This window comes from Giraffa tippelskirchi, chromosome 5 (assembly GCF_054371585.1).
Source record: "Giraffa tippelskirchi isolate mGirTip1 chromosome 5, T2T-mGirTip1v1.2.pri, whole genome shotgun sequence".
Taxonomy (NCBI): domain Eukaryota; kingdom Metazoa; phylum Chordata; class Mammalia; order Artiodactyla; family Giraffidae; genus Giraffa; species Giraffa tippelskirchi.
In genome coordinates this window covers 35155597-35176429 of record NC_137279.1, presented here as the reverse complement: position 1 = coordinate 35176429, position 20833 = coordinate 35155597, and the positions used below count along the sequence as shown (strand labels likewise).

Sequence of the window (20833 nt, the reverse complement as noted above, 5' to 3'; positions counted from 1 at the left end):
AACTCACTTATAATGAGTATGCATTATTTACCAAAATACTGGTAATACCTTCTTCCAAAGGTGCCCCGACCGACAGCCGCCTCAGACATCACAGTGAACGCCCTCCAGGTGAGGCCTGCCCCATGAGTGGTCCGCCAGGTAGGCTGATGGGGAGATGATGTCCCTCAGGCTGCTTGTGAACTTATGAAACCCAGTCGTCTTGCCCCTCACTGTCTCTCCCAGGAGCCCAAGGGACCCTCAAGCAAGTGGGGACCGGCTGGTTGCTCAGATCCACCTGTGACAGGTGTGGGGTAACTGGGTCTCCCTCACCACACCCCCTCCGAGCACACACACAGCCCATCACACTCCATCTCCCAGAAAAAATAAAGAGCAGGGATTTGGAGGAAACAATTTTATTGTTTAAAAAATAGATGGTACGTTTGACATACAAAAAAGGCATTTTAAAAACTCTGATCTGAATATGTCTCATTGTCAGAGGCATCGTTAAAAGAGTCCAGTATTTCCATAAAAGCCAGGAGCAGTTGCTCTTTCTGCAGAAAGGTGTGGCATGTTCACGCCACTGGCCGGGGTGAGGGGTGGAGGGTGGAGGGTGGGTCATGGTCATGGTCTTCCCACCACCCAGGGGAACAGACAGTCGCTCCAAGATAACAGCTTGCCTGTCTCTCTTCCCTCCTGACAGAAATCCGTGCTGTTTCCCCGCACAGGACAGAATGCATGGACACAACCCAGATTGCAACACACCATGATTTCGGAGCCCACACCCCCCATCCAGGGCTCTTTCTGGTAACAGCTGCTAAGCACAGCACCAACGAGGCTGGAAACCTTCCCTCAGACTCGGGAAGCAGCGGCTCTCAGAGCCGGCAGAGGCCCCATGGTGTCTGCTCTCACCCCGTTCTTCCAAACCATGGAGGGGGGGGCACACAGTACAGGTCGTCTCCGAGACGCGCATTCAGCCTTGATTACCAGCTTCGCCAGGGTCCTTTCCTCTTATACTCGAGTACCTCATACCATTTATACCCGACCTTTCTAGACCTCTGTGGGGTACAGCCAAGGACCCAAACTGATGAATATATGTAGTTCTGTTTACACTTCTGTTTCTAAAGCTACCAGCCGCTCAACCATCTTCCATGCGACTTTCAGTGAATGGAAGTGTATTTATCCCTTCCCATGCCAGAGGGACAGAAAAGATTCAGAGATTTCCTTTAAAACACCTGAGAGCAAGGCAGAGACCATCAAGAATCAAGAACCACCAAGAATAAAAGCAGCATACTTGAGATCTCCGTCCCTTCCCATCTATGGGTCCCATGCAGATACAGCACTGACGGCTGCTTTACAAGAGAGATGGGCTCCCAAAAGTTGGCTGGAGAGGACAGTTCATCAAAGGGATCGTTCCCCCTCAACTCCTCCAGCTTGCTGTGAGGTCAGAAGTGCCTCCTCCAGTCTCGGGCTACTTTTCTCCTGCGCTGACAGTGTTCGTGAGTGTGCATCTTGCTTTGCAATGAGCTGAGGAATCCTTCGTTTCTCACTCCGGCCCCACCTGGAGTGCTGATAGCTGGAGGCTAGGAGCCTGCACCTTTGGAGAGGGGTCCCGGAATGCCCTGGAAGACGCACGTCTTCCAAGAACACAGGCTGGTGTGGGTCCCCGCTGGCTTCCTCTGGTGAAGATGCCTGGCATTGGGAAGGCCTCTAGAGCAGGAAGAGCAGGAAGCGGGATTTTCATCTCACGTGGAGGCGACACAGAGTGCAGCAAAGGACCACAGAGGACACACTGGTGCCCAGCTCCAACCTCCAACTGAGCAATGGAAGATGGACCCTGGACCGACAGGCTGACGCCTAGGCTGACGCCTGGGCCGACGCTGGCCCGTCAGTGGGGCGCAGTGGGGGGGCAGGCAGGGTTCTTGGAGGAATGAATCCACGACCTCAGTCAAAACACTCAGGGCCTCCTCAAGAGCTGACCTCACTGCAGATCCCTCCCAATGCTGTCCCTGGGCGAAGACCAGCTGCCAAACATGGACGAGGCTGGAGGATCCACCCTCTTCCTCGTGGGAATCTCGACTGCCACATGCACAGCTGCAGCCTTGAGGGGAAGTGGGAGGTTCCCAGAGGGAAGGTGGGAGGACTGGGAGAGGGATGCTCTTCAGTTCAGCAGATTGATGAAGGGGGAGCGGATGGCCCCTACTGGGCCACGCAGGCGGCCCTGTGGGACACAGCCGCCTTTCAAGGCCTCAGCTCCGCTGGAGTCTATCTTTTGTGGGGCAGGCAGGCACCTCTCGGGGACCTGCCACCACGGCCCCCTCACCCTCCTGTCACCACTGGCCTTTCCTGTGACTCCTTCGTTCTCGGACTCAGACACGCTGCCCGGCGTGGACTGAGGTCTATGGGTCCCCGTCTGCTTAAGATAAAAATAGAGCTGGTAAAGCTGATGCAGAGGCTGCTTCTGTGAGGCTGTGTGTATTTTTGTCGAGAAAAAAAAAATCTGTTTCTGAAAACTGACTTGTAGGAAGCCGCCCCTTAAGTTTCTGCGGAAGCGTCTCCCTCCCTTTCTCAGCCACACTGTCTGGTTCTCTACACAAACGGGGAGGAGGAAGGTCCCAGACTGGGGAGACCGGCCTGTGAGCTCTGGAACAACAGCCCCCAAGGGAGTGTTCTGAAATACCGCCCGCTGGCAGAGCCCGGCTTGTGCTGGTCCCCCAGAGGCCCGGGACTGGGAAGAAAGCACTGTCGGCAGAGGAACAGGAAGAGGGGCAGGACAGGACTGTCCTAACTTGTGGTTGGCAGGAAACTTTGCTCCCGGAGCAACATCAGAATCTAGCTTATAGCAGCTGGGAAAGTCCCTAAATCTCTCCCTGCAGCATTTGGTAATAAACCTGCTTCAGAGAGGAGGATGTGAGCCGGCCTCCAAGAGGGGCCGGCCTCCTTTCACAGGCCTGCAGGGCCACTCCAGCCGCCTGGGCTCTGTCTGGGAAACTCTGGGAGCTGCACTGGGCTCCCTGGGAAGGAGGTGGTACTGCAGGATGGCTGGGAGCACACGTCCAGAACCCCGCGGTCCACGTCCTATTTAGAACTGGCCTGTTGTCATTAGACAACTCCAGTTTCAACTTCAAAATCATCGGTCGATCAAGATCCGTCCACCTCCTCACGGGGTTGTTGTAAAGACTAAACAAGACCATACAGCGGAAAACGTTTAGTACTGAGCCTGCCACCCTCTGTATAGGACACATCATCACCGCTTCCAGAAGCCCTGGGGCTCTGATTGATGTGTCTTCCATCACCCAATCCTCCCCTCCCTCGTGATGGGAGCAGTGAGCATCCCACCACAGAGGCTGCAGCAGCATCAGCTGGGACCAGCCTGAGGCATGAAGCTGCAGGAACAGGAAGCCTGGGTACCAGTTCTAGAGCGCTCACAAGCATCCCAGTGTGAGCTGGGTGCCCGTGCTCCCTTCCAACCCTTGGGACCTTGGCTTACACAACAAGGTAAAGTCAGGTTAGAGCAGCACGTTTCAAACTACGGATCAGCTTGATTTAGTGAATTATAAGCAGCATTTTTTTAAAAAATTAAAACAAAAATACGGTATCTAGAATTCTCAAGATGATAATTCATTTACGGAACTTTTGCTTGAGATGCAGATTCATGCATGAGTGTGAGCGCTGACTCATGATGTAAAGTGTGGTTCTTGCTGTGGATCATGACCCAGAAAGTCTTAAAACCACCAGCACAGGATAGGAGAGAGAAAAGGGGAAGAGGAGCGGGAGAAGAGGGAATATGACAAGGGCTCCCAGTGGACTACACTGGTGTGACTTTAAGACAGCACTTCCTAGACCGGTGGGATGTGGGATGGGGGGCAGCGGGGGTGGGGAGCTGGGAAGGAGGTGCATGTGTGTGTGCTCTCTGTGACCCCATGGACTGTAGCTGCCAGGCTCCCCATCCATGGAATTCTCCAGGCAAGAATACTGGAGTGGGTTGCCATTTCCTTTTCCAGAAGATCTGCCTGATCCAGGGATCAGAGCCACATCTCCCATATTGGCAGGTGGATTTTTCACCACTGAGCCACCAGGGAAGCAGCAAAAGAGGGAGGGGGTATGTGTGTACAAACAGCTGATTCATTTTGTTGTACGGCAGAAACTAACATCATAAAGCAACTATACCCCGATTAAACAACAAAAAAACCCCCAGAGCACTTGATTCTGGGAAGGAAACCCTGGCACTTCCTGCCCCCGCCTGGCCCCTACACACGCTCTCCAAAGATGAAGGTGCATTTTGAGGCAAGGTGCTCCTCTCAGAACAGGCTATGCCTAGCTCAGGCCCGTGGTGACTCGCTGTTACTCAGAAATGGTGACATCAGAAGTTTGCTGGCCCCTTATCCTGCAGCGACACTTGGGCACGTGTAGGTCCCTTTCTTTCTCACAGAAGAAGTTCCTAAGGAACAGACTGGGGAGGGGGAGGAGGAGGGGGAAGGGGTGGTCCTCAGTTGCTAAGGATCCAGGGAGGCTCAGGAGCCTGGGAGGAGGGGGAATGAGCACCTGTGGTGCAGACAGCAGGGATGGTCTGAGGGCGCCCCCATGTGGCCAGATGTGACACCTGCAGCCACGTGTCCACTCCCACGGTCCACTCCCATCAGAAGCCTCAACGCTAAAAACGCTGATTTTCAGAAAGGGAGGAGACTTCCCTACCTGGACACTGTGCTCTGATTGGCCAAGGCGCATCTTCTGGGCATAAATATTGATATCCTGTCTGGATGGGGTCCTTGGAGGCTGGGGGAAACCAAATGTCAACGAGTACCTTTATGTGCAGAGCCCCTGGCCAGCGCCCACCTCACGGGCACACATCTCCAAAGCAAGAATTCCTGTAAATTCTTGAAGAAGTGTAAACAGCCTTGAAAAAAGTGTCACAATCAAAAGTTGAAAGTCACATTTTATGATGCTCCTTCTTGACCAGGAAAGCCTTTGGTGTGACCTTGACACTTTGTATCTGCCTGATCTGATACAAACTGTGCCTATAAGATGGGGAAGCTGTTCCAGGGAAAACCCTGCTTTATCCCTCACTGATGTAACTTGGGCTATGCGGAAAGCTGAAATTAAGCGTGTTTTGAGAATTTTTACTTTTTTATAAAGAATTTTGTAAACGTGCCCCCACCACTTGGCGGTTTCAGAGAAACAGCTGTTATTGAGCCAGGGCTTCTCAGGAGCACCTGTTTACTCTAAATGAGAAGCTCAACCGGGACCGCCCCCCCAAGTCTTTAGTGATGTGTTAGTGGTGAGGTGAGCAGTGGCAGGAGGGGCTGGCACACAAGAGGCCATTGCCTCCACGAGGTAGTGTGAGAGGGTGGGCAGCAGTCACCCCTTCTCGGCGCTGACAATCAGCGAAGGCCCTGGGATGGCAGTGAACAGCCACTGCTGATGTGGGCTGCAGCCGCCCTGCCAGGGAGGCCTGGCTCCAGCTGGGTGAGGGTCAGAGCACCTGATGGTCTGGGTGCCCTGATGTCACATCTCACTCCCCCAAATAAGATGTTACCATAAGAGAAAGATTTAACTGGATCTTTTCAGGTAAAACAAGAGGGGATGCTGAGAGCGGAAACACTCACTGGGGAAGTCCCGAGACACAAAGGATCCTCTTCACTGCAGATCCCAGGAATGGCCTGACCAACTCTGTCCAGTAGGTTTCATGCAGGGCTGTCTGGCTGTGGGGGCAGGTCCATGCTATAAGCACCCGCCCGCCCCACAAAAGACAGGCTCCAGCAGGGCCGAGGCTGGAGACAGGGGCACATGCCTGGGGCAGGGTCCTCCCTGACGGAGCTGGGGAACCAGCACCTCCTGCCATTGGTAAAGTCGACCTACTGAGAAAAGGAGCTCCACAGCACAGTTGCAAGATTCCTGGATCCGTTTCCACATCCTAGCGTTTGTTGCTAGGGTGTCTGAGGGACAGCAAAGCAGCAGAGCGGGTGGGAAAACCTCCCTGGTGAGGTCTAGGAAGACAGGACCTGAGACGGAGAGCAGGTGGAGGTGGCCCTGGAGGGGACAGGACAGCAGGCTGAGCTGGAGGCTGGAGAAGAAAAGGACAGAGGAGGTGGCAGCAGGTCCTAGCAGGCGCTCGTGGCTCCAGGTGGGCACCTGGGCTCCACCATCCACGCTCTGCTTTTCTGCTGGAGGCGGCCCTCAGGTACCTCCTGGTTAACCACCCCCCGAATGCACTCCTGCTCTGGCAGGGAGCTTTCAGACGGTCCTGTTTGCGCTGGTGTATGCCCACATGTAACTGCTGCAGGCCTTTACTTAAGGTGGACGTTTCTCCTGACTTAGAGCAGAGCTGCCGTCTCTTCCTTGTTCCACGGGGACCCACCACCACTAGATGGGGACTGTCGCAGGGTTGGGACAGGACCTTGTCCTTCCCTGCTGGGGGCCTGACCTTGAGGTGTCAGATTCCAGAGAGGAGGTCATGCGTGGGTGGGGGGCAGGACTGAGAGGGTAGAGAGAGGGTGAATGAAGGGGAGCACGGGGGTGAGCAAAGGGCCAAGGTTCCATCACCCCAGAAACGCGTCGTAGTCCATGTACCACACCAGCTGGCCAGAGTCTGGCAGGACGCCCGAGATGGGCCACTTCTTGGGCTCGTGGCCCACGCGGCTGACCAGCGTGGCGATTTCACGCTTCATCCTGCCCATGACTAGTACGGCCACCTTCCGGGCGCGGTTGATGAGGGGCAGGCTGAGGCTCATGCGCCGGTGCGGGCTGGAGGGGCTCGTGGTCAGCACCACCAGCTGCTCACCATCCAGGCCGGCGGGTGACTGCGGGAAGAGGGAGGCCGTGTGCCCGTCGGTGCCCATGCCCAGCAGCACCAGGTCAAAGCTGCCATTGGTCACAAGGGCGGAGATCTCCTCAGCGTAGGCCTGGGTGCCCTGGTCCTCCTCGGCACAGAGCCGCTGGCGCCGGTGCACGGGCATGGGGTGGACGTTGTAGTGGGGGACCCGCACATGCTGCAGCAGATGCGTCTGCAGGCCCTGGAAGTTGGACTCAGGGTCCCAGAGCGGCACGCAGCGCTCGTCCACCAGCCACAGGTGTGTGTGGGCCCAGGGGAAGCTGTAATGCCCTGTGGCCAGCTGCTGGAACAGGGCCACCGGGCTCGAGCCGCCCGAGAGTGCCAGGTGGAACTCACCAAAGCGCCGCACGGCCCGCACGGCAGTGGCCTCGATGTCACCCGCCAGTCTGACGATCAGCTCCTCGGGCCAGGCCGAGATCAGCGGGCTCTCTCGGTACTTGGCCCTGAGGACCTGGAAGTCACTGGGCAGCGGAGTGGAGTCCGGCCCCAGCACCAGCTGCTCCGGCAGCAGCTGGGAGAAGGACAGGTGGCCGCTGCTGAACTCAAAGTCCAACAGCTGTCCATTCTCTGCTCCTCCCGGGTAGAGGCGCGGGACCTCGTGAGCCAGGCTGTCCAGCAAGGGCGTCCAGAAGACCCAGGAGGCCAGCAGGTTCTCCGTGGTAATGAAGGATTCCTTCCGGCAGTGGAAGATGTGAGCGATGAGCAAGGAGTAGGCATCCTGCTGCCGCACAGGGGTGTAGGCATAGTAATCGGAGAGTGGGAGGCCAAAGAGGCGCAGCCCGGGCTGGCCCTCCACTTCTTTCCAGCTGGTGGAGGGCAGGGCCGGCCGGAAGAGGTTCCTGCTGACCAGCACAGCAGGGCTGCCCAGCTCGCCTTGGCCGATGTAGAAGACGATCTGCTGGGGCAGGCAGCGGCTCTGGGCAGCAACCCAATGCTTCTCACTCTGGACGCAGAACGCCTGGTTCTTGAACAAGATCCGCACGTAGCTCACTCTCTCGTCCAAGGCTTTGCCGGACATCAGGATGAACGGGACGCCCTCCCAGCGGAGGTTGTCTATGTGAACGAGGATGCCTGGGGCAGGCGACAGGGGGACAGTGGAGGTGATGCTCCGGCACAGGACCCGGGACCTCCCAGCCTGCTTACCTTCTCCTCTTTCCTTCCTGCTGGCCAGCCTCCTTTTCTCTGATTCCTCCTCTGGGAACCTCTGGCCTTGCTAGCCTCACCCTCATCTCTCACCTCTTCCATTATCTTCTCTTCCCAATCGGTGCTCAAAAAGCAGCCTCATGGGCCACCTCGGACACCCACCGCCCTTGAGGGGCCTCTCAGCACCATCGTCCCCAAGCAAAGGAGAGCTGGGCTGAGGGGCTTCAATCGGGAGATTCTGCAAGAAGTCTCACGGGGCAGGGGTGGGGGTGCAAGGTGGCACTGATGCTGAATGGGGTGGGGGGAGGTGTTCCTAGGGAAAGGTGCTTCCTTCCTGTCTGTAGAGCGCTGAGGATGCGCTGAGGCCATCAAATATGGAGGGGGGGGGTGGGGAGAAGAGGGGGCCAGGGGTCTCAGCCACAGGCCTGCAGGGAACCGCTGTGCAGCTGACGAGGCCTGCAAGGGGCCATGGCAGTGAGAGTCGGAGGCAGAGCATCCTCCAGACTGAGCTGCAAACCTGGTTTTCCCACAGCTTATCTCTGCATGACCTTGGGCAAGTTTCTAGCAACTTCACCGAGCCTCAGAGCCCCTCACCTTTAAGTGAGGATGACAATGACACCTGCCTGATGTGTTTGCTTGGGAGGATTAAATAAGATGATGTGCATACAGTGCTGGGCACACGGTTAGCACCCGACCAGCAGCTGCTGCTCTGGTGCTGGGGGTTGTAATGTCAGTGTTAGGGAGCCAGCCACACCCAGAAAGCTCTGAGCCTGTGCAAGTGCCCAGAGGACGGCCCTGGTGGGCACCTGCCTGCCTGGCATGCTGCGTGCCTGCCAGGGGTGCCCCCGGCCTGCAGCCTCTCTGGGGGCTGGATAAGCTCCACAAGGGCAGAGCCAGGTCTGAGCCCAGCTGGGCAAGCCCTGGAAACATCCATGGACTGAACAGAGATCACCACTGAGGTGTCTGTCCCTCTGTCCAGAGGGAGCCAGCAGGTGACCCGCTGCTTTAGGCTGGCAGAAGGCCAGGGAGGCAGGGGCATCTCTCACTCTCCTCTAAGCACCTTGGGAAAATCCCACTTCCAGCCCCTCCTGACCCACCCTGAAGGGGTCTGTGTTGGGAGGACTGCTTCCACCTGGGGGTGAGGGGCAGCCCTGCAGCCCGTGCCTGGCCCTGGGGGCCCACCTGCGAAGGTCGGCGTCAGGCTGTGGAAGCTATCTGGCTTCTGCAGCTCCCTGCGCACCTGCCCGCTGTAGGCCTGGTACTGGCCCAGCACGGCGCTGTGCCTCTGCAGACCCCGCAGCACCTGGAAGGTCTGGAGCTTGTGCTGCAGCACGGCCTCTGGGCTGCTGATGTTGACGGGCAGCTCCATGGCCACCAGTGTGAGGACCTCCGTCAGGTGGTTCTGCAGGACGTCGCGGATGACGCCGTACTCCTCATAGAAGCTGGTGCGGCCTGGTGAGGAGGGTAGAGGAGGAGTTATAAGGACCAGGCACGTGGCCAACCTCTGCCTGTGCTTCCTGTGCCCACAGCCACACTCCCTAGTCTGAAGTGCCAGAGCAGAACAGGGCAGGAAGGGGGCGGGCAGCCCTGAGCCAACGAGGCCCACCCCACCAGGAGGTGTCAGACCCTGTGGGCCTCTCCAGGCCTCTGCCTGGGAAAGGCTCTGGTCCCGGGAAGCTAGGCATTGTGGTGAGGGCCTGGGCAGCTTGCTGGTGCGTGATCCTGGGTGAGTCACCTGACTTCCAAGTCTCTGCTCCGCATCCTGCCATCAAAGGGGGCTCACTGTCACCCCCTACCAAGCCCACACAGGTGCCAGGTCCTCCCCTGGCTTGTAGTCAGGGGGAGGGAGGGAAGACTGGAGGGAGGAGAAGCCAATAAAGACATTATAGACAGAGTTCATGGCAGAAGGTAATAGGGAGTCCGCTCTGAGGTGTGCAGGGGCAGCCCTGCAAGAAGCCTGGCAGAGTGTTCCAGACAAAGGGAGCTTTGAGAGGAAAAGCCTGAGGCTGGACGAGCTTGGCTGTCAGGCGCCAGAAGAAGGGGAGCAGGAGGGCGAGGCTGGGCGGGGCTTGCAGGATGAGGGGCAGAGGCTGACTTGTTTCCAGGCTCAGGGGAAGCAGTGCAGGAGCTGAAGCAGGAGATGGCAAGACCTTCTGCATATTCATGCCCCCAGTCTGCTGTGGGGAGGGCGACTGTAGGAGACCATGTGGTGGCCCAGAGGTGGGGGTGGGAGGTGATGCTGGGACCTGGACCAAAGTGATGGGGTAAAGCAGCTGGAGAGGGTGGATGGCACTTTTGGAGTCAAAATTGACTGGACTGCTGACCCATGTGGCACTAGAGGTAAAGAACCTGCTTGCCAATGCAGGAGACGTAAGAGATGCGGGTTCCATCCCTGGGTTGGGAAGATCCCCGGGGAAGGAAATGGTGACCACACCAGTATTCTTGCCTGGAGAATCCCATGGACAGAGGAGCCTGGTGGGCTATGACCCATGGGGTCACAAAGAGCTGGACATGACTGAAGCAACTTAGCATGCAAGCTGACCCATACGGGCGAGCACCAGTGAAAAGGAGGAGCCAAAGCCAACTTCAAGGACTCGGGGTGGTGGCAGGGGGGAGTTGGCTCCTGGGAAGGTGTCTGCTCAGGCCTGAGCAGAAGACGGGCATGGTGACATTTCCTGAGATGAGGGGACTGGGTAGAGGAAGGGGTTGATGGAGGGGAAACCAGGTATATTTAAGCTTAAAACATACAGGTGGAAATGGCAGGTGGCCAGTGGATGGGGTTACCGAGAAGGTAAAAGAAGGTGACACATAGAAAGAACACCAACCATAGAGCTTGGCAGTGACAACAACAATGCTCACTGCGCCTGGCACAGCGTGGAGACGCCAGGCACCCCTCCAGTTACACCCACAGGGTCTGGCACGGCAGATCCACAACTGTCCCTGTCTACATGAGAGGAAGAAGTCAGAGGCCCGGGGCTGGGATGAGCAGTCAGAAGCTGGTTAATGACACACGTCACACTTCCTCCTCCAGGGCTCAGAACCAACTCTGACCACCAGTGACTCAAATACATACAAGCCAGTGGTCTTAAGGCTTAAGGTTCAAACGCCACAACACCTCACGTGGCATGGCTCACATTCTGCTGACTTGCCGAGACTCAGGCCAATTCACAGACTTACGTACAGAAAAAGGTGACATCACCACCAGAAGAGCAGCTGTTTATCAAAGGTTTGCGTGCGTCACCTGTAACATGGGATCAGCTCTGTCACCCAGCAGCTCCTGCTCATCTTTCAGGTCTTGGCTTCCAGGAGATACTACCAAACTCTCGGCCTACCCTCCTGGAGGGCCCTGTCTCCGGCTGCTTCCCCTGACTAACTTGGTGCTGCCTGTTATTTGCACTTCCTACCACCCTGATGCTCCATCAGGTTAGGACTGCATCTGCCTGCTCTCTGTAGCATCTCAAGCACCAGATTCTGCAGTCACTCCGCAGAATGCTGTGCAGCTGGGAAGCTGAACACACACACCACCAGGGATCCACCTCGGAGGTTCCGTGTTCAGAGAAATAAAGCCGACGATACAATATAAATATATAAACTGCTTTGAAAATATAATATGACCAGGATAAACAGAATTTCAAACCAATGAAAAATACAAGGGGAAATGAGAAATTCCATAGATGGGTTTTATGGATTATGAATGGTCGGGGGAAAAAAAAAGTCAGTTATTAGAAGACAGATCTGTACAGATTATCCTGAATGCAGGTTAGAGAGACAGAAAGACTCAACACTCATACACACACACACATAGTGTGATGACTCTTCAAAATTAAATAGCATGTTGTTCAGGCAACTGGATCCACACAGAAATGATAAAGAACCAAGGGGAAAGTCCACCTAAAACCTGGAATGTAGAGGAGAGTAACTGGGATAGGACTGGGGGAGGGACCCAAGGTTGGCAGGTTCATTGGTATCTGTTATATCATAGTTCTGCATATCTTACCGAGAGAGAGAGAGAGAGAGAGAGAGAGAGAGAGAGAGAGAGAGAGAGTGTGTGTATGTGTGTGTGTGTGTGTGTGTGTGTGTGCGCGCGCCTGCTCAGTCATGTCCGACTCTTTGCGACCCCATGGACTGTAGCCCGCCAAGCTCTTCTGTTCATGGGATTCTCCAGGCAAGAATACTGGAGTGGGTTGCCGTGCCTTCCTCCAGGGGATCTTCCTGACCCAGAAATCGAACCCAGGTATCTTGCATCTCCTGTGTTGGCAGGTGGATTCTTCACCACTAGCACCACCTAGGATTGTGTAATCATTCTTTTTTTGTCCGATCAATACTTAATTCAAACCAACAGAAGGAAATGGCCCCTGGTTCAGACCTGCCTGGCCCACCTGCCTTGGCCAGGCTCAGGCCAGCTGGACAGTGAGCAGGGACCACCTGGCCTGAGTTCAGCCCTGCAGGCCAGGCGTGGCAGTGGTGCCAGTGTCCGGGGCAGGAAGTGAGACCCATAGTCAGCTCCTGGGAAGGTGTCTGGTCCTCGGGAGTGGAGCGTGAGGTTGTGACTCTGGCCAAGGAGGCAGAACCCGAGACACACAGGACAACCAGCCTGGCTGTTGCAACCAAATCACCCCAATTGCCCCCAGTTGAGAAACCATGGCTGAGCTCCCAGCCCCACAGGGGTCTGGTTTCCAAAGTCTTCACAACATCACTGAGAAGACATCAAGAAAAAGATAATAGATAATCACAATAACAGCGGATGTATATTAGTCCCTTTACCCCTCACAGTAACAACATGTACAGAGGTCCTGCTATTACCCTCATTTTAAAATGTGAGGAGGAACTTCCCTGGTGGCCCAATGGCTAAGACGCTACACTTCAATGCATGGGGCCTAGGTTCGATCCCTGGCTGGGGAACTAAATCCCGAATGCCACAACTAAGAGTTCACATGCCGCAACTAAAGATCCTGCCACAATGAAGACTTGGCACTGCCAAAAAAATAAATAAAACATATATTTCAATATATTAAAAACAAATAAAATGTAAGGAAATTGAGGTTCAGAGAAGTCAAGCAACTTGCCCAAGGTCACACAGCTGGTAAAGGGGTAAAAATGAAATTTGAACCTAGGCAGCTGGCCCCAGGGGCTTCCCTGGTGGCTCAGTGATAAAGAATCCACCTGCAATGCAGGAGATGAAGGAGACACAGGTTCGATCCCTGAATCAGGAAGATCCCCTGGAGAAGGAAATAGCAACCCACTCCAATATTCTTGCCTGGGAAATCCCATGGACAGAGGAGCCTGGTGGGCTACGGCCATGGAGTAGCAAAGAGTCGGAAACAACTTAGCGACTAAACAGCAACAAACCAGGTCCCAGAGCCTGCCATTCTCACCACCTCCCTGGCTCCCTGTCACTTCCTACCCACATAGCCGCACAGCAGAACAGGGCACTTGGCATGGGGCTGAGCAGCATGGGCTCCGGTGGCTTTCAGAAGTGGAGGTTGGTGGTTGAAGCAAGAAACCAAGCTGGGCTTTTTGGTGAGGGTGTCGACGCAAGGGGTCAGGGGCTGAGCACCTCATGGGCCAGGGAAGGTGTGAGGAGGACAAGGCAGGGCCGAGTCCCTTGGCTGCAGTCAGGCGGGGAGTGCCTCACAGGTATGTGGGCCCCCAGTGACCGAATCTTGTCATTTATACAGAGGACATGAAAAATTGGATCAGTAAGTACAACTCATGTATACAAATAAATCGGATTTTTTAAATTGCTGTGTGTCTCAAAGAACTGTATGTGGGGGCTGACTCTGCCCCTGGGCAACGTCCTGGTTGGGGTGAGACGCATGAGCCAGACGGCGGAGGCCCCGACACGCAGGTCAGACGATGGATGGGGGTGAGCCTGGCTGGTCTGGCAGAAGCAGCTAATCTGTGATTTGGAAGAGCAGAGATCGAGAACAGATGGGAAGGGCTTTGGAAAGGAGACTGAGGGGTTTGAGGAGCTATTAAAAGTCCTTGATCTCACTAGTTAAGCAGAGTTACTGCACGATCCAGCAACTCCAATCCTAGGTGGACACCTGAGAGAAAAGAAAACATATGTCCACACAAAAACTTGTAAGCGAATGTTCACAGTGGCCTTATTCACAACAGCCAAAAAGGAGAAAGAACGCAAATGTCCACCAACTGATAAGCTGATAAATAAAATGTGGTGAACCCATCCACACAGCAGAATGTTATCTGGCAATAAAAAGAAATGAAGCGGGTAGCACTGAAACATATACATCACCCTACGTAAAAAAGACAGCCAGTGGGAATTTGCTGTATAACAGAGGGAGTTCAACCTGGTGCTCTGTGATGACCTAGAGGGGTGGCATGGGGTGGGAGGTGGGAGGGAGGGTCAAGGGGGAGGGGACATATGTATACCTGTGACTGATTCACGTTGATCTGTGGCAGAAATGAACACAATATTGTAAAGCAATTATCCTCCCATTAAAAATAATTAATAAAAAAAAAGAAATGAAGCACTGACACAGGCTATACAGTGTGAATGAATCTTGACAACATTACGCTCAGTGAGAAGCCAGACCCAGAAAGTCACATACGGTACATCCTATGTACATGAAATATCTGGAATAGGCAAATCCATAGAGATGGGGAGTAGGTTTATGGTTGCCAGGGCTGGGAGGACTAGGGGCATAATCAGGGGGTGGCAGCTAATCAGAGGGGGGAGAATACAGAGCTTCTTTTGATGAAAATGTTCTACAACTGATTATAGTGATGGATGCACAGCTCTGTGAATATGCCAAAGCCCACTGAACTTTATACTTAAGTAAGTGAATTATATGATGGGGGCTCAGCAGTAGAGAATCCACCTGCCAGTGCAAGAGACTTGGGTTCAATCCCTGAGTTGGGAAGATCCCCTGGAGACAGAAACGGCTACCGGCTCCAGTATTCTTGCCTGGAGAATCCCATGGACAGAGGAGCCTGGTAGACTACCATCTGTGGAGTCACAAGGAATCAGACACAACTCAGAGGCTAACAACAACAAATGATATGTGAATTATCTCTCAATAAAACTCTTTTTAAAAAGGTATTAGAGTAGGGAGGTGGAACCCTGAGAGAGGTGCTGTGAGAAGGTTAAGCCATCTACAATTTGCAAGATAAACAGAGAAGGGGACAGGTGGGAATGGAATCAATGGACAGCTTTGGCTGCAACTCAAGGAAGTAACAAGGGCTAGAGCAAACAGTGAAGCATAAAGACACAGAGTAGATGAGGGAAAACTGCATGATGACTGGCTGGATCCATGAAAGGCCATGCGGGATTATGGTCTGCAGTCTGCAACCAGGCTGCGTGGGTTCAAGGACCCACTGTGCCTTCTTTTAGCCCTGTGACCCCGGGCAAGTGATTCTATGTCACGTATATAAGAGGACTGGCCGCAGTGCCTGCTCTGTGGGGCTGCTGTGAACATCAATGAGCTAACATGTGCATGGGGCACAGAGCAATACCTGGCATGCAGGAAGCACTGATACACACTGGCTAGCATTTTTATTATCACAGGAGCTGCAAGAGAAGGTCTGTCAGACAACTGACAACTCAGAGAACGGCCACTATTTGAAAATAAAGAAGTTAGAGGGCTTTCCTGGTGGCCCAGTGGTTAGGAATTCGCCTTGCAACGCAGGGGACACAGGTTTGATCCCTGGTCCAGCAAGATCCCACATGCCACGGAGCAACTAAGTCCGTGTGCCACAACTACTGAGCCTGCTCTCTGCAGCCCACGAGTCGCAACTACAGAGCTCGCACCCTGAAACTACTGAAGCCTGCTCGCTCTTAGAGCCTGTGTTCTGCAAAAAGAGAAGCCACTGCAGTGAGAAGCCTACACACTGTAATGAAGAAAAGGCCCTGCTCGCTGCAACTAGTGAAAGCCCTCACACAGCAACGAAGACCCACCGGAGCGAAAAAAATAAATAAATTAGAAAAGGCAGACAGTATTTCATGAGAACAATGTAGTGATGGTTTAAGTTCTAAATCTGCTGGGTCTGACATGGTGATATACATCCAGTGAAAATATTAGTATCTCAGAGGTAACTGGAGGTTATATATATAAGACCAGGACTTGGAAAGGCAATGAATGCTGGAGATAGACTAAATTCCATCAAATCAAAAATGAGACAGAAACTAAGATCTGGCTTGAAGGAGTTCACATTTTAGCTTCCCAGGTGGCTCAGTGGTAAAGAATCTGCCTGCCAATGCAGGAGCAGGAGACAAGGGTTCTATCTCTGAGACAGTGATCCCCTGGAGAAAGAAATGGCAACCTACTCCAGTATTCTTGCCTAGGAAATCCCATGGACAAAGAGGAACCTGGCAGGTTACAATCCATGGGGTCACAAAGAGTCGGACACAACTAAGCAACTGAAACAACAACAAGATGGAAACAGGCTGCCAATTCAATTCTATCACCCCATCCATGGTAGACCCAACTTCAGAGAGGCTCGAATATGTAAAAATGTGTATCTTGGAATCAATGAATTGGAGTAGATTTAGGAGCGTAAAGAGGACAGTTAAAGCTTTGAGAGCAGATGAATTTTTGATGGAGAGAACACAGCAGAGTCTTAAAGAGCCCTGATATCTGCTTACTAGTCATTAGTTCAGCAAATCCCTAAGTGGCCCTTTTCCTATTTATATCTGCTCTCACTCCTGGAGAGGAGACATTCATAGGTTTACTACCTGCTGTGTAAAAGAGAGCTTCCTTCATTCCTTAATTTCAAGCTTGGGGTTGGAAGGGAAGTGAGCTTGTGTTCAGAACAGCCCATATGTTTGTGGACTTGGGTCCTTTACTGTGGAGCTGTCTTTCCAGTTAAAGTGGAGTGATCAGGCCCAGGGCTGGCACCTCATCGGGGACAGGCAGGGCGGTGAAGCCCAGGGAAAGTGGGGGCTGGTCCTCCTGACAGCACCCAACAAGGTGATTTTTTTCTGGTTACCACCAGTTATTGTGGACTGATTTTTCCTGAAAGTGACACATATGACTCCTAGTATCTTTCCTAGGTTGAAAACTGAGGGGTAAAATCCCATTGGTATGTGAACAAGGGGGACTTCCCTGGTGGTATAGTGGATAAGAATCCACCTGCCAATGCAGGGGACACGGGTTCAATCCCTGGTCTGGGAACTAAGATCCCACATGCTGAGGAACAACTAAGCCCGAGAGCCACCACCACTAAGCCTCCGTGTCCTAGAGCCTGTGCTCCACAACAAGAGAAGCCACCGCAACAAGAAGTCCATGCACCGCAGCCAAGAGCAGCCCCTGCTCACCATGAGAGAATGCCAGAGCGTGGCAATGAAGATCCACCGCAACCAAAAAAACTGATTTTTAAAAATACGTGAACAAGGATAGAATAAAGCACGCGTGTGTGTGCTGTCGTTTCAGTCGTGTCTGACTCTCTGTGACCCCATGGACTATAGCCCGCCAGGCTCCTCTGTCCTTGGGATTCTCCAGGCAAGAATACTGGAGTGGGTTGCCGTGCCCTCCTCCAAGTGATCTTCCCAACCCAGGGATCAAACCCCCAACCCTTAAATCTCCGGAGTTGGCAGGCAGGTCCTTTACCACTAGCGCCACCAACCAGTTTCATGGAAGACAATTTTTCCATGGACCTGGGGTGGTGGAAGATGGTTTCGGAATGATTAAAAGTGCATTACATTTATTGTGCATTTTATTTCTATTATTATTACATGAGCTCCACCTCAGATCATCAGGCATTAGATCCCAGAGGTTGCGGACCCCTGGAACAAACCACAACCACATTGGACAACTGGGAGAAAAGATCACCTTGGCTTCTAAATTGTTCAAACACAGAACTCATCCAAGTCACAAGACTGCAGGCGTGGGAGACCCATCACTCTACTCCTTGGTCATGTTTCCCTTCACAACCTCCTGGGCAGCACCCTATGCAAGGTACCCTGAGAAGAGCAACTGCAAACCCACCAAAACAGCAGGAACAGGGAAGACGGGGGCCTGATGTGGACAGAGCTGTAGGAATGTCACCAGTGACAGATGCAGCTGTTGTGAATTTTCTGATAAACAGTCCAATAAGATGTAAAAACAGCCATAAGGTCGTGTTGACCCATCTGGTTTAGTCACTCCACTTCAGAAGTACACTTAAAGAAAACATACTTGTTAGAATGCTCATTAAGTGTTCTATAATTAGATAATGGTTGCATGACTGTGTGAATATATTAAAAACTACTGAATAGTACACTTTAAAAAAGGGTAAATTTTACGGTATGTGAATAATATCTTAATTTTTTTTAAAAGCTCGCAAAGTACTATTTAAAATAGCAAAAAGTGGAAACAACTGAGATGCCTAATAATAGAACGATTCATATTCTGTGATATAAACAGGACTGAACAGGTACACAGAGAGACAGAAAGGGGTACATTATGCAGGCTGTCAATACATGGAAATTTAAGTACATATAAGTGAGAGAGAGAGAAAATATTAGGTGAAGAATGGATGTAAGAAAGAACTGGAGATCAATTACTGTCTTTATATAACCCAACACAAGTCACCTACGAGTCACCTGGTGCCCAGAGAGTCGGAGACACTGCTGCTTCCCCTCCCAGCCCACTTGGAAGGAGAACGGCAGTCTCCATTTGTAGAGCATTTCCATGAGCATTATCTGACTTAATCCTTATAACAATCCCAAGGGAGAGGTAACAGGGGTGGCCATCACTATATGCTGCCGAAGATGCAGCCTTCAGATCTTAGACCAGAACCCCCTCTCTGTTGCCTCACCTCAGTGGGAGATTTGGACTTTCCCAGCAAAGCAAAAACAAAACGAAAAGCTGGCTGTGATCTCTACCAATAGGTTCTGGGACTGCTAAGAACAAAAACGGGGAGAGGGCCGAGGACAGAGCAGGCCCATGGGCTGGAGGCCCAGCAGCAGCTCTGGGCTCATCTTGCGGATGCCGGGAGGGGCGCCGGGCCTGCTGAACAAGCTGCCAGCACCCCCCCTCCACCGCCCCCCAGACACCAGGCCAGGAGACAGGACAGCTGCCGTGTACCTGGAGATGCTGGCTGCCTCGGTACCTCAGCGAGGGTTATGGAACGGTCACTCCAACCCTCAGGGTGACCAATGTCAGGACGGGAACCCCCAAAGCAGGGACAGCCACAGAGTCCTTAGGAAAGCTCCCTCCTTCCTCTTGCCAAAAAAACAAAGGAGAGCCTTCCAGCCAGAGGGGAACCGGGGTGGCAGAGAGACGCCCAGGGCACGTCCGGCAGGAAGGCCAACTGCCGAGGGCTTGGACAGGCTGAGGCTGCGGGCACAGTGGTTAGGAGCCTGGTTTCTGGGGTGCCACGGACCTGGGACCCCCTCCCTGCACTTCTAGGTGGGGGGACAGCAGCCCAGCCTGACAGCTGAATCTCAGTCCATGAGGACAGCCCCCCTTTCAACAGCAGCAGAGCCCATCCCCATGGCTGTGATGAGGGCGGGCAGGGGTCACTTCCACACACGGGCTAGTGGCCCAGACAAGGTCACTCCCTGGATGGCCCAGAGGGCTGCCTTGGGAGACCCCGGGGCGGGGTGGGGGGTGCTGGCCAGGGCTTCTGTGACTCTCAGGACAGGACTTCCAAGAGGGGTGGCCCAGACAAGGATGAGAGGGAGCTGGGGCTGCAGGAGGACCGCTCCCCTCTCCCCACCTCCTTTATTCCCCACTCCTGCCTCTGCAGCAGCCTCGACTGCAGCGAACTCCTCTGGGCCAGAGGCTGCGGCAGGAGAGGAGAAAAAACCTCTCACAGCAGGGAGGGAGGCATGGAGGGAGAGAGCCAGGGGACGGGTGGGGGTGGGGTGGGGGTGGAGGAGACATCCAAACCCCCGTGCTGCTCAGAAGCCCCCACTCAGAGTTTGTCTGGGACCAGGCCTGGCCCATAGACCCCTCCCTTCCAGCACTTGGGCCACAGTCTAGGAGCGGGGTCCCTCCAGGGCCTCCTGGCACAGGAGTGAGTGAGGGTGGTGGGGGAGGGGAGAAGGCCCCCACACTCTCTCCTTCTGCTTAACGGTCAAACCACGGGGCTGGGACTCCTGCCTGGATGCTTGCTGGCCACCCTCGGCCTCACTGCAGCACCTTGCCAGCTGAGCTCACAGGACAGCAAGACACTGTGACCTCCAGCAGGGCGGGCAGTCTTTCCTCCTGCGGCTTCCCACCCCCAACCCCAGGGGGAGGCACAGCCACCGCTCTGGTCTGCTGGGCACAGGGTTACTGGCCATGGTGGGGTGACTTCAGGGTCCCCAGCTCCTGTCCTCTCTCTCCAGCCTGAGCTTGAGTCCACCAGGGCCCTGAAGCAGATCGGGAGGGGAGAGAGAGCATCAGTGCTGGGGACGCACAAGGCCCCTCCCTTGGGATGCCGAGAACGCTTGTTCTTCTGGGTCCCCTAGGCCCAGGGGAGAGAGACAAGACAGAAGGAGAGGGAGGGAGGAGACACAGATAGAGGCACAGGAAGGAGAACCCCCAGTTCTGGCTGTTCCCGAGGACCCAGGTCCACAGCCCCTGGCTGAGGGGATGAGCACAGAGGCAGGAAGTCATCCCGCCCTACACCGTCAGGCCTGTGTACACACCTGGCCAGGGAGAGGCAGCGCCCAGGACAGCTGCCGTGCCGCTGGCCACCTCTGACCAGGAGAGCGGTCTGAACCAGCCCCACCCTGGCTGTGAGCCCCGCACATCTGGTGGGTCCCCGAGGCATGCCCTGCTCTGGGCCCAGTGAAGCAGCATAAACTCTGCAGATGGCAAAAATAAGACCTACTGCTCGGAACCCACACCCCGAAGGCAACCGGGCCAGTGCTTTGTTCCCATACAGCAGCCCTGAAGGCAGAGCCACGGGCCGCCCTCCGCTCTAGACCTCAGCCGTCGTACTAGCAGTCAA

General features: G+C 54.2%; 1 protein-coding gene across 9 annotated transcripts in view; it reads right to left on the bottom strand.

Annotated features, from left to right (window-relative positions):
* Nucleotides 1–376: 376 nt before the first annotated feature.
* The window catches only part of H6PD (hexose-6-phosphate dehydrogenase/glucose 1-dehydrogenase), a 39675-nt gene continuing 19218 nt past the window's right edge, over nt 377–20833 (bottom strand). For 7 of the 9 annotated variants that reach the window (XM_081489308.1, XM_081489314.1, XM_081489310.1 and 4 more), the window contains 2 exons: nt 9134–9403; nt 377–7879 (listed from right to left, as the gene is read on the bottom strand). In XM_081489308.1, the coding sequence (XP_081345434.1) occupies nt 6516–7879; nt 9134–9403 (1634 nt within the window). In that variant the 3' untranslated portion in view covers nt 377–6515. The remainder of the gene's footprint in view (nt 7880–9133; nt 9404–20833) is intronic. The other 2 variants (XR_014053393.1, XR_014053394.1) reach the window with 2 other exon arrangements.